The sequence below is a fragment of the Choloepus didactylus genome, chromosome 17 (assembly GCF_015220235.1).
Source record: "Choloepus didactylus isolate mChoDid1 chromosome 17, mChoDid1.pri, whole genome shotgun sequence".
Classification (NCBI taxonomy): Eukaryota; Metazoa; Chordata; class Mammalia; order Pilosa; family Megalonychidae; genus Choloepus; species Choloepus didactylus.
The window spans coordinates 35,529,330-35,548,793 of NC_051323.1; the positions used below are offsets into that span (position 1 = coordinate 35,529,330).

Sequence of the window (19,464 nt, forward strand, 5' to 3'; positions counted from 1 at the left end):
TGCTTGGAAAACTATCTTGGTAAAGAAAATAGATAAATGACAAATTTCAGCCAAACTTTGTTCAAGTCATTGCAGAATCTGAAGTCAAAGCAATAATAAATTAGCTTTATGTATAAAGTAATATATTTTCTAATATCTAAAAAGGAGCATTACCTGGATTTTGAAGATCTAATTTCTATCTATAAAGGATAATTTTTGTTTATTTCCATTATCTTTTAATAAATTACACAAGGTATTACAAATGCACAAAGAAAGAAAAATACAGTATCCTTCCTCATTTTGGCCAACTAATGACTCCCTATATTTGAAGACACCCAAGCTACAAACATTGCACAAAAATACTTATAACAATATTTTACACATATAGATATACATGCACATCAGACTTCAATTTTGATGCAGATAGAAATGATCACATCACTCAAAACAAAATGATGAAACTAGAGATTCAACCATAAATACTCAAAGCCCCTTTTTAGTCTAAAAAAAATCAAAATCATACTTCAAAAAAATAAGATAAAAACTTTACACTGTAAGGGGTTAAAAAAAATTCTCTATGAGTAAAGCAAGACTGTGAGGACTACCAGACTACAGGGAACAAACCACAACACAACTGAAGTTCTGGATAGATGGTTGCACGCAGTTGGTTACCTTAAGAGAGTGTACCACGGGTTCAGGCTGCTGAGAAGGTGTGGTATGTCCACTGAAGCTAGCTGGAGAGTTGGGTGAACTGTTACTCCCATCAGCCCCTGATGACAACCTAAAAGAACCCTTAGTAGAAAATCAACAACTTTGTTATTAAAACAAAAGTCGTTTATAACTACATAGATGTCATTCAATATTCAATTTCACTGCCAAATGAGAATTAGCCCTTTTGTTGGTTATTTCCTAGTCTGTCTTATTATGCTATCAACCTGTTAACTGGAATATACTTGCTGCTTGCAAGAACAGCAAGGATAGTTAACCAAAACCCATCTCTATGCAAGTCCAGGTGTCATCCTTGACTTACCAAACAGAGCAAAGCCCACCCCCACCACCCCCAAGGAATAGCCATTAAGAACATTTCAAAAATGTTTTGAAACTTAAAGGTACTCAAGAGTCAGGAATTCATGAGTTATTCCACAGTTGAATCAAACACGCTCACTCTGCGAGTCAAATGCCATATTCCAAATATCTCAAAAAATGCAGACATATCATATTCTTGCATTGGAGAAACTGCATCTCTTATAAAATCTCTTCGAGGGAAAGACCTATACTGGAGCATTTTCCAAAGAGATTTAACTAAACAGAAAATTTTCTTTAGGAAAGATTTCTCATATTTCCTTGCCTTTTTTAAATTGAAAAATAAAATAAATCAGAAATTACATCTTTGTTGTGTGACTTTTCAACTTAATTGCTGAGCAATCAGAACCTGGGTGTGATTAATCTGACCTGAGAGCCACAGCCACCCATGCAGGACCCAGGCATCTCCCCCAGGGGTCTGTACATTTTCTAGAAGTTGCTTGGGGTCAGACTAGCAGAACAGCAAAGAAAAAGAGAGCAGCAATCATCTACCCTCTTAGAAAACACAGTCTAGTGGGAATTTGCCAACCTGTATTTTATGGAGATCATTATATTCTTAGAGGGCTCCAGAGATTTTAATTTCTGGCCATTAACAAACCTACAGTTCTTTCATGGCTAAGGTAACTCTAAGAGATATATTCATCTGCTCCATTTAAGTTGATCCTATGATTCTAATCCCCTAAGAAGGACCGCTGTGTGAGTTCACAGAGGCAGCAAACAACAATAGTTTGGGACATTTTCCAGAACTTATAGGAGAGCTTCTGTGCTGTGCACATTAGGAATGGAACGGAGAAGCCGAGGGTAGCAACAGTTGTATGCATGGACTGTATGTAAACCATGCTATTTGTAGAGAAATTGCCAATTCCCATTTAGTTTTACAAAGATTTTTTTTTTTGCAATTTCGAATATTTTCTCCTTTTTCTTGTTGATGCCATTTCTTGTGTTATGTCCTGAAACTCCTCTTGCAACCTCACAAGTCTCCTGAGGCCATGTTCTTTTCTCCGCTGCAAAGGGTTGTGAAATCAAATCAGAGCCTCTCCCTACTCTCACTAGGGTGAGGACAAGGAAGCAGTGGAATATATAAACTTAGATGACTTATCCTGCTTCTGTCCTCCACTGCCACTAATAACTACATTAACTGCAGGTGATGTCACAGGACTTCCAATGACAACAGTCCCACCCTCCTCTGAAAAAAAAATCATTGTATAAAATTTGTTTTCCTGTATTTGTACCTCAAATCATATCAACCTGAAAATACCCAATATAGCTAATAAAAGGAAAACCATTTCAAGTTTAAAGATGGTTAAGGGGCACACTGCCTTCTCCCACCACCAAATTTTAGATGTCCTCTTCCTCTTTGGAAATCAAATAGTTCCAAAACTAAGGAAATTTAAAGGAAGCTCTTCCTCCCTAAATAGCTCTCATCCTTTACTCTTCTCTTTCCCTACTGGCACCACCCCTATGAACTCTGAAAAGGCTTCTGAGGTTATGCAGAGTTCACTTCAAATCTCTGATTTGGGACCCACCATTGCAGTGCCATCATTCCTCTGACAGATAATCCAATTTTAGCAAGCACTAATCTTCCCCTCTGAGCTACCTTCTCTCCAGTTCTTCCTTTCAAACCCTCTTCTGCCCAATTCTTCTGTTTCAAAGCTTTCCTTCCCAGAACTGGTACAATGGAAGGTACGTCAATACCAGCATGCTTTCGTACTGGCGTGAGACCTCTATCTTCTAGGGCATCTTGGTTTAGGAGAATTGCTAAAGTCAATGAGAAATAGCCTGTCTAAACCAAACCCTGTGGTTTAAACTTAGGGAGAGTCCTGTTCAGGCCCTATCTGTTCAGAACCAACCAAACACACTTATTAAATTAGTATCCTCTAAAAGGAAAAAGAGGCTAAAGTGCTACAGTGAGATCTTTCCTAGAGTATATATAGTAGGGAACAACTCATCATGGAGGGGTAAGTTCTACTTCAAAATAACTTTGAGAGCCATGGATTAGTAATCAACAAGAAAGATCAGGGTTCACATTTCATGTGGTTTGGTGAAGCCACAAAGGTGACCAGATGCCTGTAAAGTTGTACACCAACTGTTTTCTCATTGCATATCATACAGTTAAAATAAAGTAAAAGGTTAATTTTTATGTACTTAGTCGAATCAGACCAACAATTGGAGAATTATCTAGCTTCAATGTAAAAATACTCTCTGTTCGCTAAACTCCTTTTCATGAAAGATCCAGAGTACATACACGTTCTTCTCAGGTATTTGGGCTAACTCAACTTTCAGCTCCAGGTTCAGGAAAAAATCACTGAGGAAGACTGCTTAGGAGGTGAAAGACTCTTCTCCCATCCTCCCTCCCCAAATCGAAAGAACAAGCAACTCCCTTTCACGTGTTCGGACTTGTTCTCTACCCGCCCCCAGTATAACTTTTCCTCCACAACAGAAGCCATCTGGTTATGCACAAACAAATGCAGCCAGGGACTCATCTTCACTCACCGGGAGAGTGGGCAGGCATCGTCCTATTCCTCGGCACCCTTGCCACCACTGCAAGACCCGCCGGGCTCTGGGCCCCCAGCCTTTCTCCATATTTGAGCTGTTTCTAGTTGGAGGTTGCCTTCTATTCTGGGTGGCCTTATATTTGGAACAATATGGTACAATCACTCAGAAATGTACTCTTTCCCAAGTCTCAAGAAAGCAGATAGAACATGAAACTTAATGAAATGAACCACAATGACAATGGCAAGTTGTAGCATGCACCTGGAGCTAGGGAGGAAATAAAAAAAGAAACAATCTGAAGTCCTGCATATTAGAACTAATGCCAAATTATTCTGTTAGGTTTCTGGCAAAGGTATAACTACATTTTCAAGCTATTTTTAAAAAGAGGTAGATGATAAAGTTAAAATTACTTTATTTTGTGGATATTACCTGTGAGAAATAGAAAATAACCATAAACCTTCCAAGTTTTTAAAACTATGTATCTTCCAAATTTAACAGAAATTCTTTGAAATGTAATTGGGAGCACTATACTCTCTGGGCTGATACATTCAATAATACTAAAAACAAACAAACAAAAAACTAGTAATGCATCAAATACTCAGCATAATTTCTGCACTATAAGAGCAGAGTGAGCTTACAGATCACCACTTCATTAAAATAACTATTTATACAGAACATATACATAATTATCAAAATTTCCATTAATCAGTTATCTCCTAAATTTCTGTACTCTTTGGAACCAGACATCACATAACTGAAATAAAAAGAAAATACAAAAAATTTTCCCGAAGATTTTTTCGTGACCAAATTGCATAATTCTATTAAAAATGACCAGAAGCAAAACGAATTTATATGAACATTATTTCCTGTCTTTCACTAGAGACTTTTAACTAACATTACTATATCCCAAGAATAAGAATACAGGAAAAAATTTTATGGAAAATTCACAAAATGGTCCCAAAACTCCAATGTCTGAATTAGCTGTTGAGGTTACTTTTAGGAGACTGAAAATGAGAGCACAATATTTTAGCTCTCATCACTTCTGTTATGCTCAATTGTGAATAATACTGATCTAGTTTTGACTCTTCTTTGACTTTTGAAGGCTGAACAATAAACAAAAATATCACTGTCTTAAGTGAAGGTAAAAAGAGGAACAATGATAACCAGTGGTTAGTTCTCATAAAACTCTTTTCTGAATCTTTGAAATCAACATCAAATAAGTCACTCATATTCTGTTATTCACATACAAATGAGAAAATTATGTATTTGTACTTGGCCCTTAATGATAATTTCATCATAGCAATAGTGATTTGAAGATTGCTTTTTCAGCAATTACTTCTTGTGTTAGTGTCTGATTTATTATGAACATAAAGAATTACATCCAACAGCTTATGGTATGGTTTCTGGCTTAAAATTCACCTACCACTCAAATCTGCATAGTTCTTTTTCTGAGATGTTCATTAATGAATAATACAAATTTTACATTTGCTTTTACAAGTGAGGAATTCTATTCTCTGGTTTTGGTTTCCTCCAAGACTTAGCACATCTCTTAGACCTTGTGCTTTTCAGATTCAACAACTGAGTTAAAAGATAAAGAAATTCCTACTTTCACGTAACAAAGTTTATTATCATACCCATGAAATCTAAGGTAGCATCTACAACTATTTAGAAGCCTGCCGAAAAGACCAGCAATATAGCTACTATTTAGAGAAATAGTAAAGTAGAAAGTAGATACAACATGAAAACATAGCTGTACTTTTAAAGAGTTCTTTTAAATACATTAAATATATTGCTTCATAATTATATATTTTATTAATCTCATAAAAGGGGGTATATACACAGACCATATTTTTCTAGAAGAATAAACTATTTAATGGTGTAGTCATTTGAAAAAAAAAGGCACTATTTTTCAGTATCAGAATCATTGACTTTTTATTCCTGTCAGCAACTTTTTTTAAAAAAAAAAGGAAAAATGTTGAGTGTTCTGGACCAGACATCATCTTTGACCTTCAAGTAAGCTAAATCTGAATGTATTTATACAGGCTTGTTCTTAAAAAAAAAAAAAAAAAAAAATTGACTTCTATTTCAAAATCAAGTATGAAAAATTTTAAAAGATCTTCTAAATAAAGAAAATGTATTATTTATGGTCTCACTGTGTGAAATTACCATAATTCATAATATGAGTTTTAAGGAAGCTGGCAAGAGGATGCAGAGGATGCTATTGTGATTGTTATCTTTATGCTATTTTATGATCGTGTTTTATTTATTGCTATTTTTAATAGTTAAATTATTTTAATTAATACTCTGGAAGTTTCCATTCTTCTGCCCTATACAAGGACTCATTTTAAAGAATATTTAACAAGAAATACAGAATATCTTATTATTTTTTTTAACATTGCATGTGGGCTAAATTTTTTAAGTGTCACATATTTTGAATATTTTTCTTCAGATGATTATTATTTTCAAAGCAACAAAATTTGGGCACTACAGTGAATAATGGATTCTCCTCACATAAATAACTTCCATTCTTCACAATAAAATAATACTATCACTATTTAAAATACCACTGATGAGTTTTATATATGCTTTCTCTCAAAAATAAGAAAATGACACTAACTGCCATTACAATGCAGTCTCTTTACAAGGCTGGGTATAGATCTCATTGTGTCCAGCCTGTTTTTACCCTCAGCCGTACCCACCTCATAAACAAGACCAGTGAGGGAACAGAGCAGAGCAAATGGTACAGGGAGCTCAGGGATTGCACCCTCTACCTATGAGATCCGCTATTTCATCAACTAACTGAAGTAACCATGCAACAGAGGGTTGCACAGCTTATTCCCCTGAACAGTATATGAACCAGACAGTAATATCCACTTAGTACTGGGTCCACTGTCTCATAAAACACAATGAAACTACAATTATCTGTACGTCATTAAGTTGGAATTTTTTTTGCAATTTGTAAAATTACTCAAAGCTCATAAGTGTTGCATTACATGAGTCCTAAATATAACTATGCTATGCAAAGCAAAAAGAAAAAATGTACAATTTCAAGTAGACAGGCAAATGGATAAAGGTCAAGGTCTGAGGATCATTGGATTTCTTTTAAAAATTTAATACAGTTGTATTATGGTCAGTTTTTATTCCTATAAAACTCTGGAAATTCCAGTAAGGGGAATATGGTGCAGGTGTTTGGTTCTGTTTTGTTTTTTTCTTTTGGGGGGGGGGGTGGTGGAAAATAAAGTGCTTCTGAAATTTGTGGGAAAGAAGGAAAAATAAAAATTACATCTTGAGAGGAAAGGAAAGGAGACAACCTAGGCTCCTTACTCACTGGGCATCTTAGCAAACCTATAACACACACAGCTCCCAACTTGAAAGAGTAACAAAAAAAGCCTCCAAGAACTCTTCGTTTGAAACCACAGTAATAAAGAATGAGAAAGTAAGAAGTGACCTCTGTTTGAGCTAAGGGGAATAACTATGGGTCAGTCTGACTTGAAGACTTTTACCCTACCAACTTTAGAAGGAAAATGAGATAGACAAACTAATTTCCATTGGACATTTGTTTCAGTTTAGCACAAGTCAAAGCCAATTGTCTCAGGACTTCCAATGGTCACAAGTTGGATGGCTCTCAAACTTGGGCAGAGCACAAGCTCCTTTGTAGTTAAACATGAATTCAACAGAGATTTCAACCACTGTATCTGCAGCATTTCTTTCAAACATGACTATTCTAGTTATAAAGAGTTTTCTTCTAATTATAAATAGCTCTCATCTATTTATTAAAACACATATAAGCTTCCTAAGACATAACAGTTTCTTTTCTTTGTTGCTCTCAATGGGTTATATATGTAAATGAAGGAAGCAAAAGACAATTTTTCTAAAAGTTAGACAATTTAAACTTTTTACACAGTCATACTTCTTTTCTCAAATTTGGGTGAGTCCATAAAAGGTCACTGTTTCTCACAGAACTAATGAAAAATACTAAGAGATGTTCAATATTATATGTTGTCTAACATACATGAATAACAAAAGGATGGTCACTCAGAATTTCATTTGTAGTATTGCAATGCAGAAAATATTTTTTAAAAAACTTCTAGAAAAATCCTTTATAGAGTTTCATTTATTGATGAATTCAAGGAAAAATTTTTCAAAAAAGTTAATGAAAACTCTTCCTAAAGGAAGTTTTGTTTTCTATTGTATAATAAAAGAAAATGGGTTACTGGAGTTCTTATTGAATATATTTTATATATTATATACATGTTTATATATTATATACATGTTAATACATTGCCAATTGGTTAGCATCACATCAATAAAATAATATAGTAACACAGGTTTATATAAAACACAGGTTTCCCACTCAGATATAAATCAGATATAATGCACTTATAACAAATTTTAGGACTGAGTCCTTTTATCTATTATGGGAAGCCGAATATGGAAGCCTGAAGATTGATCGGTTAAAATGGTTTCCTGTTACTTAAAGATGTTTAATTTTTTATAAGTCCTAAAGCTTGGTCAAACTATCATAGTATATCCTACCTCATCAGAAAGCATTTGATACTTAGTTTAGAAGGAGGGATGAATTCACAATCTCTCCTTATTATAGGGTAGGAGCAGATGTTCTGTTTGGTTTTGTCAGGAAAATATTTTCTTCAGGTTGACCAATCTTCATTCTGACATATTTTAAAACTGTACCAGCACACAATTAGGAGCTCAGGTTAGAAAAGACTTTAAAGGTCACCTTGACAAACTTTCCAAAGGTCTCTATGAATGGGCTTAAAATGCTAAGAGACCCTCTGCCTTGCTCTAATGATAATAATTAGGTGATAATATTCAAAGAAAAGTGCCATTTAATTTAGTGAAGCATTTATTCAATACTGATTAAAAATATTACATAATTTCTTAGATTTATTGATGTTCATTCATGTATTCACTTAAATATTTGCTAAGTACCTACAGGAGGCAAGATCCCATACAGGGCCACATAGGTCTCTATTCCAATAAATCTTTCTTGAAAGACAAGCACAGTGAATTCAAATCATGGACTGCTTGGGTTCATACTGCCTGAGTTCAGATTTTTGATCTGCCATTTACAAGCTGCATTACTTAGGAGAAACTATGTAACCTCTCTGTGCCTCAGTCTCCTCACCTATAAAACGGGCGCAGTACCTCACTCCATGGATTTGGTAATTTATATGAGAAGAGCCCTTAAAACAGCTCCTGGATCATGAAAGAACATTGTTATATTTGTACTATTAACCACAGTCATCATCCACTGCACAAATTAAGCATCAGCTCCCCATTCTCTTCCTTCATTCTATCTCCTGGTAACTTGTATTCTAGATTTTAACTCTATGGTACATGAATATATCTGAATAAACCTGCTTTAAAAAAAAAGTACCTGGCCCACATTAAGAGTCCCATAAGAGTACGCTGTCATTATCACAAATGCTTTTGCTTTGCTGGCTAACACATTTTATAACTTGTTTTTCAATCTACCTTCACATGTTTATTATTCAGAGCAAATGTTCTAAACTGGGGTCGATTTGGTCTCCCAGTTAGGACATCTGGCAATGTTGCAGTCATTTTCATTTGTCACAATCGGGGGGTTGCTACAGTATCTGGTGGGCAGAGGTCAGGGATGCTGCAAAACGTCCTCCAACTCTAATGCACAGGACTTTCTCCCACAATAAAGGATCATCCCCAGCCCCAAATGTCAATAGTGCAGAGGTTAAGAAACCCTGATTTAGACAGAGAGAACTATGTTGGAAAACTGCAAAGCAAAATTTCTTGTGTCAGCCCCATAGCAGATTTTGTATATGAGGACAAATCGCCCACGTGATTTGGAGCTAGCAATGATTATAAAGGAAACCCTTCACATTTCAATCCTCAAGTGGTCTAAGTATAAATGCCATCCATATATCCTCCTGCAAATGGGAAATTACTCTTTCTAACAAAAGGTGTGTAATTGAAAAAACCCAATAACAACAATGCTAGCAGAAAGAGAACACAAAATGGGCAGGGCACAGGGCAGTGGTCCAAAGAAAAAACAGTTCTCAGAATAGAGAGATACAGCAGGCTGCAGCACCTTGAAAACTGAGACACACCAATCCCGCAAAAAATAAAATTGGCAGAAGGTCCTTCGTGAAAATTAGGGAGTAAAATAAAGCCTCCTTAACAATACAATGATGAAGAGTAGCTGATGTGAGTTCCTATTACCTGTTAATACCTAGTAAGAAACTAACTGTGGCCCAGGGCTGTTCTCAATAATTTCTGCCCCATAATGAAGTTTGTTTTTTGTTTTTATTTGGTCTGGGGTCCTAGAGGTCCTCTGCTGTTCCATGTACTCATCCTCTAGCTCTGGGCTTCAGGGAGATCCACGAGGTCCCAGGGACCATCAGGTTGGCTGGAATGGCCAAGGGGTCTAGGGGGGCTCAGAATGGCAGCATGTTAATATTAATAATTGACACAGTGAACTGATACATTCCAGCTGAGTATCAGCTTTGTGTTCATTTGACTTTCTCCACTCAAGGCACATAACTGTGGCTACAACAGTTCCATAAAGGGTGTATCTGTATGTCAGTTACAAGGATTTTATAACTTAGGATTTTATAAAGCCACCCAAAGGATTTGTTGAGAGTTACTGACAACTCAGGTTGGAATACTAAATGAGTCATGCTATAAATGAAATACATTTGAGTTTTGGCTAAATACAGTTATCTTATCAAAACAATAGTCTATCTCCTGGTCTAACTTTCTTCTTTTTGAGTTTCTGGATCCCATGTCCTCTTGGTCCCACACTACTGTGATACAAGATGTCATGCTCTTGATTCTGGTTCCTTATATTCCACCCCTGCCCCTGTCACTCTCTCCCATGTGTGAATGTGCCCTCACAACAACTCTGTAAGATAGGTAATATTATCATCACCATTTTACTGAAAAGAAAACTCAGACACAGAGAGGTTAACTTCCCTGATTAAGTTCACACAACTACTAACAGTAAAAAACAGAATTTGAACTTGGATATTCTGGCCCCAAGTCCTGCTGCCTTAACTCCTATGCTAGTCTATCAAACAAATAATGTATTACATTTTACTGTAATATTTTATATTATCTTGGAGCTCCATGAGGTCAATACACAGGACTTATATTATCTCTATAATCACAGTGCCTAGTGTCCTATCTGCATGTAGTACGAGCTTAGTAAAGATTGAACATATTAATGGATGATCAAATCAATATATGGGACTGTGGCTTTTTCTCTATCATCTCAAATATAGTCCATACTTGTGTGCCTACATAGTTGGGAATTAGTAGGTGATCAACTATTTTAGCAATTAGGGCATTCTTCTAGAGTACAAAAATAGCCCATTAAATGAAATTGACATTTCTTTAATTGCCCATATTTGTTGAAGCCATACAATTTAAAGACATTTCAATCCCCACTCTTTTTTTCTCTCATTAGTCAGTTATTATTTGAGGAAAATAAATTTATCCCGAAAATCTTGAATCGACTCTTCCATCTATTCTTAAAGCTACAGTGAAGACCAAATATCTTAAGTCAGTAGCTGAAATGATCACTGGGAATGATCAGCAGACCAAAAGAAGAAATCAACTTTATTCCCATCAAAATCACGATATAATATCACATATCATCAAGTGGTGAGGAAATCAGGTTAAAAATTAGGAAAAGAAAAAGTTATCATTGGAAAGTATATTATTCTCAACTCCATTAAGTGGAGGCCAATATAGATGTTTCCAGGTGTTCCCATCTAAGGAAACTCAGAAAGTAATATTTATTCACTCACTCCGTATTTATTGTGCCAAATAATGGCTAAAATTCAGGACTATGCAAACACAGTAGAGGTGGCAATCAAGTCGTCTTCAAGTGATAAAGCTCCAGGAAAGGCTTCACTGAGGAAGTGCAGTTTGGGGTTACATGGTGAAGGATGTGCAGCAGTTCACTTGTTACTAGTAAACTGGGGGAGAACGGAGCTTCAGTACAGAGAACTTGAAATCTAACACAGATGCCACGTTCAGGGCACCAGAAATAGTTTAGAATGATGTAAGCCTAAGATACGAGTCACAGAATACCAAGAGCTGAAGTTGGCAAGACAGGCAGGAGTCAGATCATGGAGATCCTTCTATGCCATATGAGCCATATGGCATGAGCTGTAACATGAACTAATTTGTGGTTTATAGATAATCTAGTAGTATTGTGGAGAATGATATGAGTGAGCCAACACCAGCTGGGATGGAGTCCAATTAGGAGATTAACAATGAAGTTCAAGTGAAAAATAACTATGCATTGCCTAAACAGGGGCGACAGCATGAGGTATGAAAAGCAAGATGCTGATGGATTAAGGTACAGGTACTCTGAGCCATAGTGTTTCACTGTAGGTAGACAGTGAGACCAAAAGAGGAGTCAGGATGGCTCCCAGCTCTCTGGTTAGGTCACCAGCTAAGTGGCTGTAACCAGGATAGGAAATACCAGGGGAATTTAACTACTTCATCATATTTTTTAAATCAAGTTCAAAAGTTTGAAGCATTCCTTCTCACAGATTCCTCCAAAATGGTTTCTTCTGAAATATAAAATAAGAGATTTGCAGAATATTTAAATTGTCAATGATTTTAGTTTCATGCAATGATTATTATATCCTTGATGAAAGTATCTGATCAAATAAAGTTCTTGCAAGGGAAAGAAAATAACATTGAAATATCTGCTATTCCAAATGAAACTTACAGATACATATATATACTTCTCAGAAAAGAAATTAAATGGAAGTAATTACAGAAAGTTAGCAGGATGCCTTTTTCCAAGAATTAGAGAGGATAAACCCCATGAAGAAAAGAATTAATGTCTTGAAAGGGCTAAGGCAGCAAACACAATTTCTTTGTAGCCAGAAAGATTGCAGACAAAGAATAATAAGGAAGGCTTTTTGTTTTTGTTTTTTTTAAAAGTAGCTGTTTAACAATAAGCAGGAAATGTGGACAATTGGATTTAAGGATATTCTGCTTCTAGATAAAGAGTTTATGTGCTTACTTTTTTTGTCTTTTATTAATTATACATCCCCCAGATAGAAACACTGAACTTTCTACAAAAAAGGAAGATCTAAATTAGATACATATCTAAATCTCTTTCCAATCAGGTTAAAGTTAATTAAATGGTAAAAGCTTATGACGTTGTTTGCTGAGAAGAACATATCTGGATACTTTTAAATCTTGGGCTTATAAAAAAGGTGGGGATTGGGGAAGAAAGGGCAGGACAGAGTCTGGGCACAGAACTGAGTTGCCAGCATGGATGCAATAGCAAAGAAGTAAGGCTAATTATCGCTGCATTCGGCATGCAGGGCACAGCCAATTAATGATTGCATTAAACACCTCACCACGCCATCAGAGCCCAGTAGAAGACATTAACAGGGCTAAAGCCCCAGGAACTAAACAGCTATTCAAAATAAATACTTGTTGCGTTGACTAAGAAATATTGCACCATGAAGTGGTGTTTGCAGCTTTGGCTTTGGCAAAAGGAAGGGTCTCAAATCTCTTCCACGTGTGTCCAGGACACAAAGCTCCTGCACAAAATGGGTAGGTCAAGACAAGAGAGCAGCTCACAGAATGGTAGCTTCATCCAAGGGCAGCTACCTCTTGAGGACACTTAGTAATAATACAAATACGTACGGCTGCTTGTTGGGCTGCAGTGCTACCCATGCCAAAGGTTGGCAACTTCATCTTGGGGCATTAACAATGATCTTATGCTTACAAGTTCACACAAACAGAAGTAACCAAAATGAATCCAGGTAATGCGGCCCCTGCATACTTGACAGTAATAAAATTGCCAGCAGGGAAAATAGAAATCTGCCACAAGAGAAAACATCATCCTAGCACAAAAGGAAGCCTTGTGAAAGTATGGGCTCTTATTTTCCCATAACGCTACTGGAAAGGAAGAAAATAAGACATGTAAAAATAAGGTTATTTGTGCCCTACTTCTGTGCAAAAATAATTTGTGACAGAAAACAAGATTTTGGATTCAAACAAGATATGTTCACGAGAGGGTTAAAACAAAAAAACATAAAACAAGTTTTCAGAGCCAGCCTGCAAAGTAATTTCAAACATCATCCATAATTCTGGGAGATTCACAAAGTGAACAGGGTCTCTCCTTCTCAGTCTGCACTGCTGGTTCCTCTCTCTTTCCCTACCTCTGAAACACTTCTCTTTTTTTCCTCAACAATCATTGACAAGAAGTCATCCTTCAATCTCATGGATTTCAATATTTATACTGAATTCTTCCAAATTTGTATTTCCAGCCCTGACCTCTCTCCTGAGTTTCAGATACATATACGCAACTGTGTATGTGAGGCCTCTTCCTAGATGTCCAACGTTTCAAACAGAACTCGATTCCCCAGCATCTTTCAACCTGGTATCCCAGTCTTTCCTGTCTCAACCAATCACACAATTGCTCAGATCAAAATCCAAGGAGTTGTCCTTGATTCTTCCCAGGGCACCATTCACTGCACAGTCTATATGAACAGTGCCTCCTAGAGTGGTTAGTTCCCAACCTATGAAGCTATATGCAGCCTCTTTCCCTTATACTCTATATCCAATCTGTTGTTAAGCACTCTCAGCTCTACTTTGAAAATATATTGTGAACCCAAGCCCTTCTCACCATCTCTACCCTGCCAATTAGTTCAAGTCACCATCATCTCTTCAGACTAGTTAACTAGCTTCCTAGCAAATGTCCCTTTATCCCCTCTCCCTGCCTCTACCATCCTTCTATCTGGTCTCCATCCAACATTAACAGTGACTTTTTAAAAATGTCAATCAGATGATACTGCACCCTTGCCCTATTTCTCCAAAGGCTTCCCATCAACTCAGACAAAATCCAGGCACATGACCTTTGTCAATGTGGCCTACAGGGTCTGCTCCCTGTTTGTCTCTCTGACTTCATCTCCTGTCACTCCCCATCTTACTCCCCTATTCACGTCACACTGGCCTTCTGGCTCCTGCTTCCTCAAACATGCCCAGCTCATTCCTTACTTAGGCATTTGTCCCTGCTTCCTGGAATACTCTTTTCCAAGCTACTCTCCCTCCCTTAATTCAGGTCTCTTCAGATGCCACTTTCTCAAGGAGGCCTTTTCTAATTCCATCTATAATACCCTCTCACACCTATCACACTCCAATTCTGTACTCTGCTTGTGCTTTCTTCATAGTGATTATCATTTCCGGAGAAAGTTCTATATTTTTGGTTTTTAAACTGATTCATCTACTAAAATGTAAGTTCTATGATGCCAAGGATTTCAACTTTCTTATTCAAAGTTGTATTGTCACTGTCTAAAATGGTGGCTGTATATAAAGGGATGCTCAAAAAATATTCAAGGGGTTGAAGACTGAATGAATTGTCAACACAAGACCATTAGCCTTCCATGAACTGCAGAATTTCCATTCCCTATGTGTTATGGATTGCTTTGGTTATACTAAGAAGAACAGTGGAAGCCCACTAATTACTTACCATTGAATGAATATCCCTGTATCAATCCAACAATAAATGCTGTCAACATGACTCCCAGGAATGAGCCTGGCCCTGGCAGCAAGGGACTGAAAATGTCTACTTGACCAAAAGGGGGAAAAAAGAAAGGTAACAAGCTGAGGTCACAATGGCTGAGAGATCCCAAATAGAGATGAGAGGCTATCCTGGAGGCTTCTCTTATGCAAGCTCCAGCTAGACATTCCAAATGGCCACAGTATGCCATGCTCTTACCAAAAGTAGTCTCTAGATACCTAGGTTCCTACCTGAGAGTCTATAAAAGATTCACTTGCTAAGTTTTTTCTCTCAGACTTAAATCCACCAGAGCGTTCCTACACAAGAGAAGTCCTAAAACCCAGAGGCAACAGCCTCTTTAAGAACAACAATCAGATGCAGCCCCTTCCCCATAGTGTCAATATCCCCTTTCAATATGAACAAGTTAGGGTGCTCACTGCCTAGACACCCCTGAAGATGGAGCAAGAGATTGAGAGGAAGGGGTAGCAACAAACAAGATAAGATTTAACAAACAATGAAAATCTATATATATATATTTTAGATGCTGGGGTGTTGGGCTAGCTGGAAGGAGGTAAATGACATTGTGGAACTGTAACCTACAACATCCTTTGAGATCTGCTCTATGTTACTCGTTGACTTGTGCTTTGAAAGTCACCTTTCTGTATATACCCTATATTGCATAAGAAGGAAAAGAACTGAAACTGTGGAACTGTAACCCATAACAATTTCTGACATTACCCATATAACTGCTTTTTGAGCTGTACATTGAAGGTTAACATCTTTCTGTATGTATGTTATATTTTACAATAATGGAAATAGCTAAAGTTGTGGAACTGTGACCCATGACATTCTTTGAAATTTGCCTAACTACTTGTTAAATCATATTTTGAAAGTTATCACTGCTATGTATATGTTAAAGTTCACAATCAAACATGCATTAAAAATAATGAAATAAAATACACAGCTAAAATGTTCTGGAAAGTTGACTGACTGACACTGGGAAGATTTAGGAAGGGCAAATTTTAAAAAGAAACTTCGAAAATCTAAAATGTTTGCAATAGTATTATGCTGAAAACAATCAGGTAACTAGTAGTAATAAGTTCCCCAATGCTGACTAAGGATGTCTTCAAAAAAAAAAAAAAGGAAAAAGTATTTTGCTCCCTCAAGAGAGGAATGGCCCAGAGACTAATGAGCTGCATAAGCCACTCACTGCCTGACCCTCAGCAAGTCACTTGTCCTCAAAGATAAAATGGAGAGGTCTATCAATTAGCTTCATGTGGTGGCTGTGAAGGGTGACTAATAAACTTGATTGAAAAGCACTCTGAAAACACTACTTGCTATACAGAGGGTTGATAATTGCCAGGTTGCTCTCAGTCACCAGTCTAAGCACTATGAATACATTTGGCTCTTTTTAAGCTCCCCACCCCTTGGATCTTCTGGTGTCAATCAGCCCTGGCAACAGAGACAAGGAACTGAACATTCTTCTCGCTGTCCTGACCTACAGAAAACATACTGGAAACACAAACTAGTCTTTGCTCTTCTCGATTCTTCCCAAAGCACCCTGCAGATCTCCAATGTGTGTTTCCTTTACAAACACATATATGCAATGAATAAAAACCAGGTATTTGACAAAGCTCAAATGAGAGGAGAATATTAACATGAAGGACCTGAAAAATACTGAAGTCACTTAATTCCTACCAATGGTCTCCCAGTTTCTCATTCTTTCATGAAATGCCCTCTCCTAAAGAAAAAGGGAATCAATTGATTTCTGACCTCCTCTGAAGCCAGAAATAGTTTTCCTCATTCACTGGTAAACATAGATTTAGAATTCCACTTGTCTGTGAAGGACTATATAGAAATTCACATTCTTTCCAAGCTGCCAGCCATGTGGTATCTATTTTAAAGATAAGCCTGTCCTATGTTAACTTCCCAGCAATCTTTCTAAGACATGCAAGAATAGTTGGGACACGAAAGTAATATTTAATCAATCTGGCACTAAAGTACAGTTAAGATCACCATAAAGATGTGTTTTGGAAAAGTACAGGTTACCCATCTGATATAACCACAACAATCGTCCCCACTACATGGAAGAGTCTCACATTTTTAACTCAAATGCAGTCAACTAAATCTTCAGAATAATTTCATCCCAAAATAATGTGGTTTGTTAAGAAAGAATACCTCGCATCTTGCTCAGCTACACCTCTGGTCCAATCACAGCACATTTCACACCCCAAATACTGATAATTTTGGGCAGGTTTGGGGATGGTAGGACAAAGGGATGTAAACCAATGAAAATTAATAAATAAATACTTTTTAAAAAAATGTATTAGCATGTAAAAAATTCTTTACATACAAACAAAAATGTAACAATGTGAGATCATTTTATAAAGAGACAACAATAAAACAGATAACCCAAAGTAACTGCCAAATAAATCATTTTAGTTTAGAGCAGGGGTCAGAAAAGCACCACTAGTGAGCCAAATCCAGCCCATCTCATGCTTTGTAAATAATATTAGAATATAGTCAAGACTGTTCATTTACATATTACATGTGGCTGTTCTCACCCATCACAGCAGAAATGAGTAATTGTGACCAAGACCCTGTGGTCTGCAAATCTGAAAATATTTACTATCTGGCCCTTTACAAAAAAAAAAAAAAAAGTTTGTCAAACCTTGGTATAGAGATTGAAGAGTTCACTGCAGATGGGAAAAGTCTGGGAAGTTTCTGGAGAAAGAGGCAAGGGGCTAAAGAAGCTGTAATTGAACCAGCAGATAAGTGATAAGTAGACCAATATTCTTTCCTGAGTAACCATTTATTTGGGGGCTTTAAATGACTTTAAAATTGCTAAAAGGATGAGATCATCCTTTGCTGGGTAAATAATTATCAGAGCAATGAAATCTCACAGTGAGGGTCAAAACAGATGGACTGGAGATGAAACCAAGTTTCATGAAACCAGTTCAGACCCCAATGATACCACACCAGAGGTTTGCTTCAGATGTGGTGGTGGTGAGGGTAGCGGTGGTGGTGTTGCTTTGACAGCTATCTTGCTTCAAGAGGAGCATGCTTGCCTTGTGACAGGTTTGGGGAAAATGGGAGTACATTAGACCAGTGGTAACAGAAAATCTGGGCACAAACCTTACCTCTGCCGTTGGTGGTTATTTTCTCACCTGCAAAATAGGGATAATCATAGGGGTTCCAGGTCAGAATGGGAATCTGCATCAAGACAGAATGAATGTTGGGCTTATATCGAGGACCCCAGCTGATAACTCAGATGTGATTAGTGCTTGTGATGGAAACAAACCTTCAAGGCAGAATGGTGGACTCAACCAGGACCATCAGCAGCGACCTCTCCACCCTGTGGACTGTTTGCACCCCGAGGCAGACCCAGCTGCAAGCACTGCAGATTCTTATACTATCCATCCTGCTGCAGCATAATCCCTGTTTCTCACAGAGACAGGTCCATTTCAGGCTGTGACCCCATTATTTAATAGAAGAAAGGACTAGAAAAGTAAAGGAACTGGGCACTATCCTTTTCATAGCCTACAATGTCTCTCCCTTGGCCCTAAAGATGTATGTTCAATAAACCATGATGTTAAACAAACACTTAAAACCCAGGATTGATGCTCTCAAATGGAATTAACACAGAATTAACATGAAAGATACAACTAAAATGAAAACCAAATTTTAATTAAGGTAATAAATTATTAAAAAGCCAATGTGATAATATATTTACAGCTCCCCCCACCCCCCAGCCCCGAGGATCTGGGGGAAGGTGCGGATGTGTTGGACATCCTCACCTGGACTGGTGTTGATGTTGTCACAAACATTGGGACTGGCGGTTTGATGTGCTGAGCCCTCGAGCATGGGACTTGCCCTTATGAAGCTCATTACTGCAAAGGAGAGGCTAAACTTGCATATAATTGTGCCTAAGAGTCTCCCCTTGAGTACCTCTTTGTTGCTCAGATGTGGCCCTCTCTCTCTCTAACTGAGCCACCTCGACAGGTGAACTCACTGCCCTCCCCACTATGTGGGACCTGACTCCCAGGGGTGTAAATCTCCCTGGCAATGCAGAATATGACTCCCGGGGATGAATCTGGACCCCGCATCGTGGGACTGAGAGTATCTTCTTGGCCAAAAGGGGGATGCAAAATGAGACGAAATAGTTTCAGTGGCTGAGAGACTTCAAATGGAATCGACAGGTCACTCTGGTGGACATTCTTATGCACTATATAGATAACACCTCTTAGGTTTTAATGTATTGGAATAGCTGGAATAGCTACCAAACTCCAACCCAGCAGTCTGGACTCCTGAAGATGATTATATAATAATGTAGATTACAAGGGGTGACAGTGTGATTGTGAAGACCTTGTGGATCA

The 19,464-nt window shown here is 37.4% G+C and overlaps 1 protein-coding gene across 7 annotated transcripts in view; it reads right to left on the reverse strand.

Annotated features, from left to right (window-relative positions):
- Positions 1–19,464, reverse strand: part of CCDC85A (coiled-coil domain containing 85A) — a 232,407-nt gene that overhangs the window by 9,231 nt on the left and 203,712 nt on the right. For 3 of the 7 annotated variants that reach the window (XM_037807377.1, XM_037807378.1, XM_037807376.1), the window contains exons 4-5: positions 3,556–3,690; positions 652–771 (exon numbers count right to left, since the gene is read on the reverse strand). The exons of 2 other annotated variants lie outside the window; for them this stretch is intronic. In XM_037807377.1, coding sequence (XP_037663305.1) covers positions 652–771; positions 3,556–3,690 — 255 coding nt within the window. The remainder of the gene's footprint in view (positions 1–651; positions 772–3,555; positions 3,691–19,464) is intronic. 2 more of the 7 variants (XM_037807380.1, XM_037807379.1) reach the window with 1 other exon arrangement.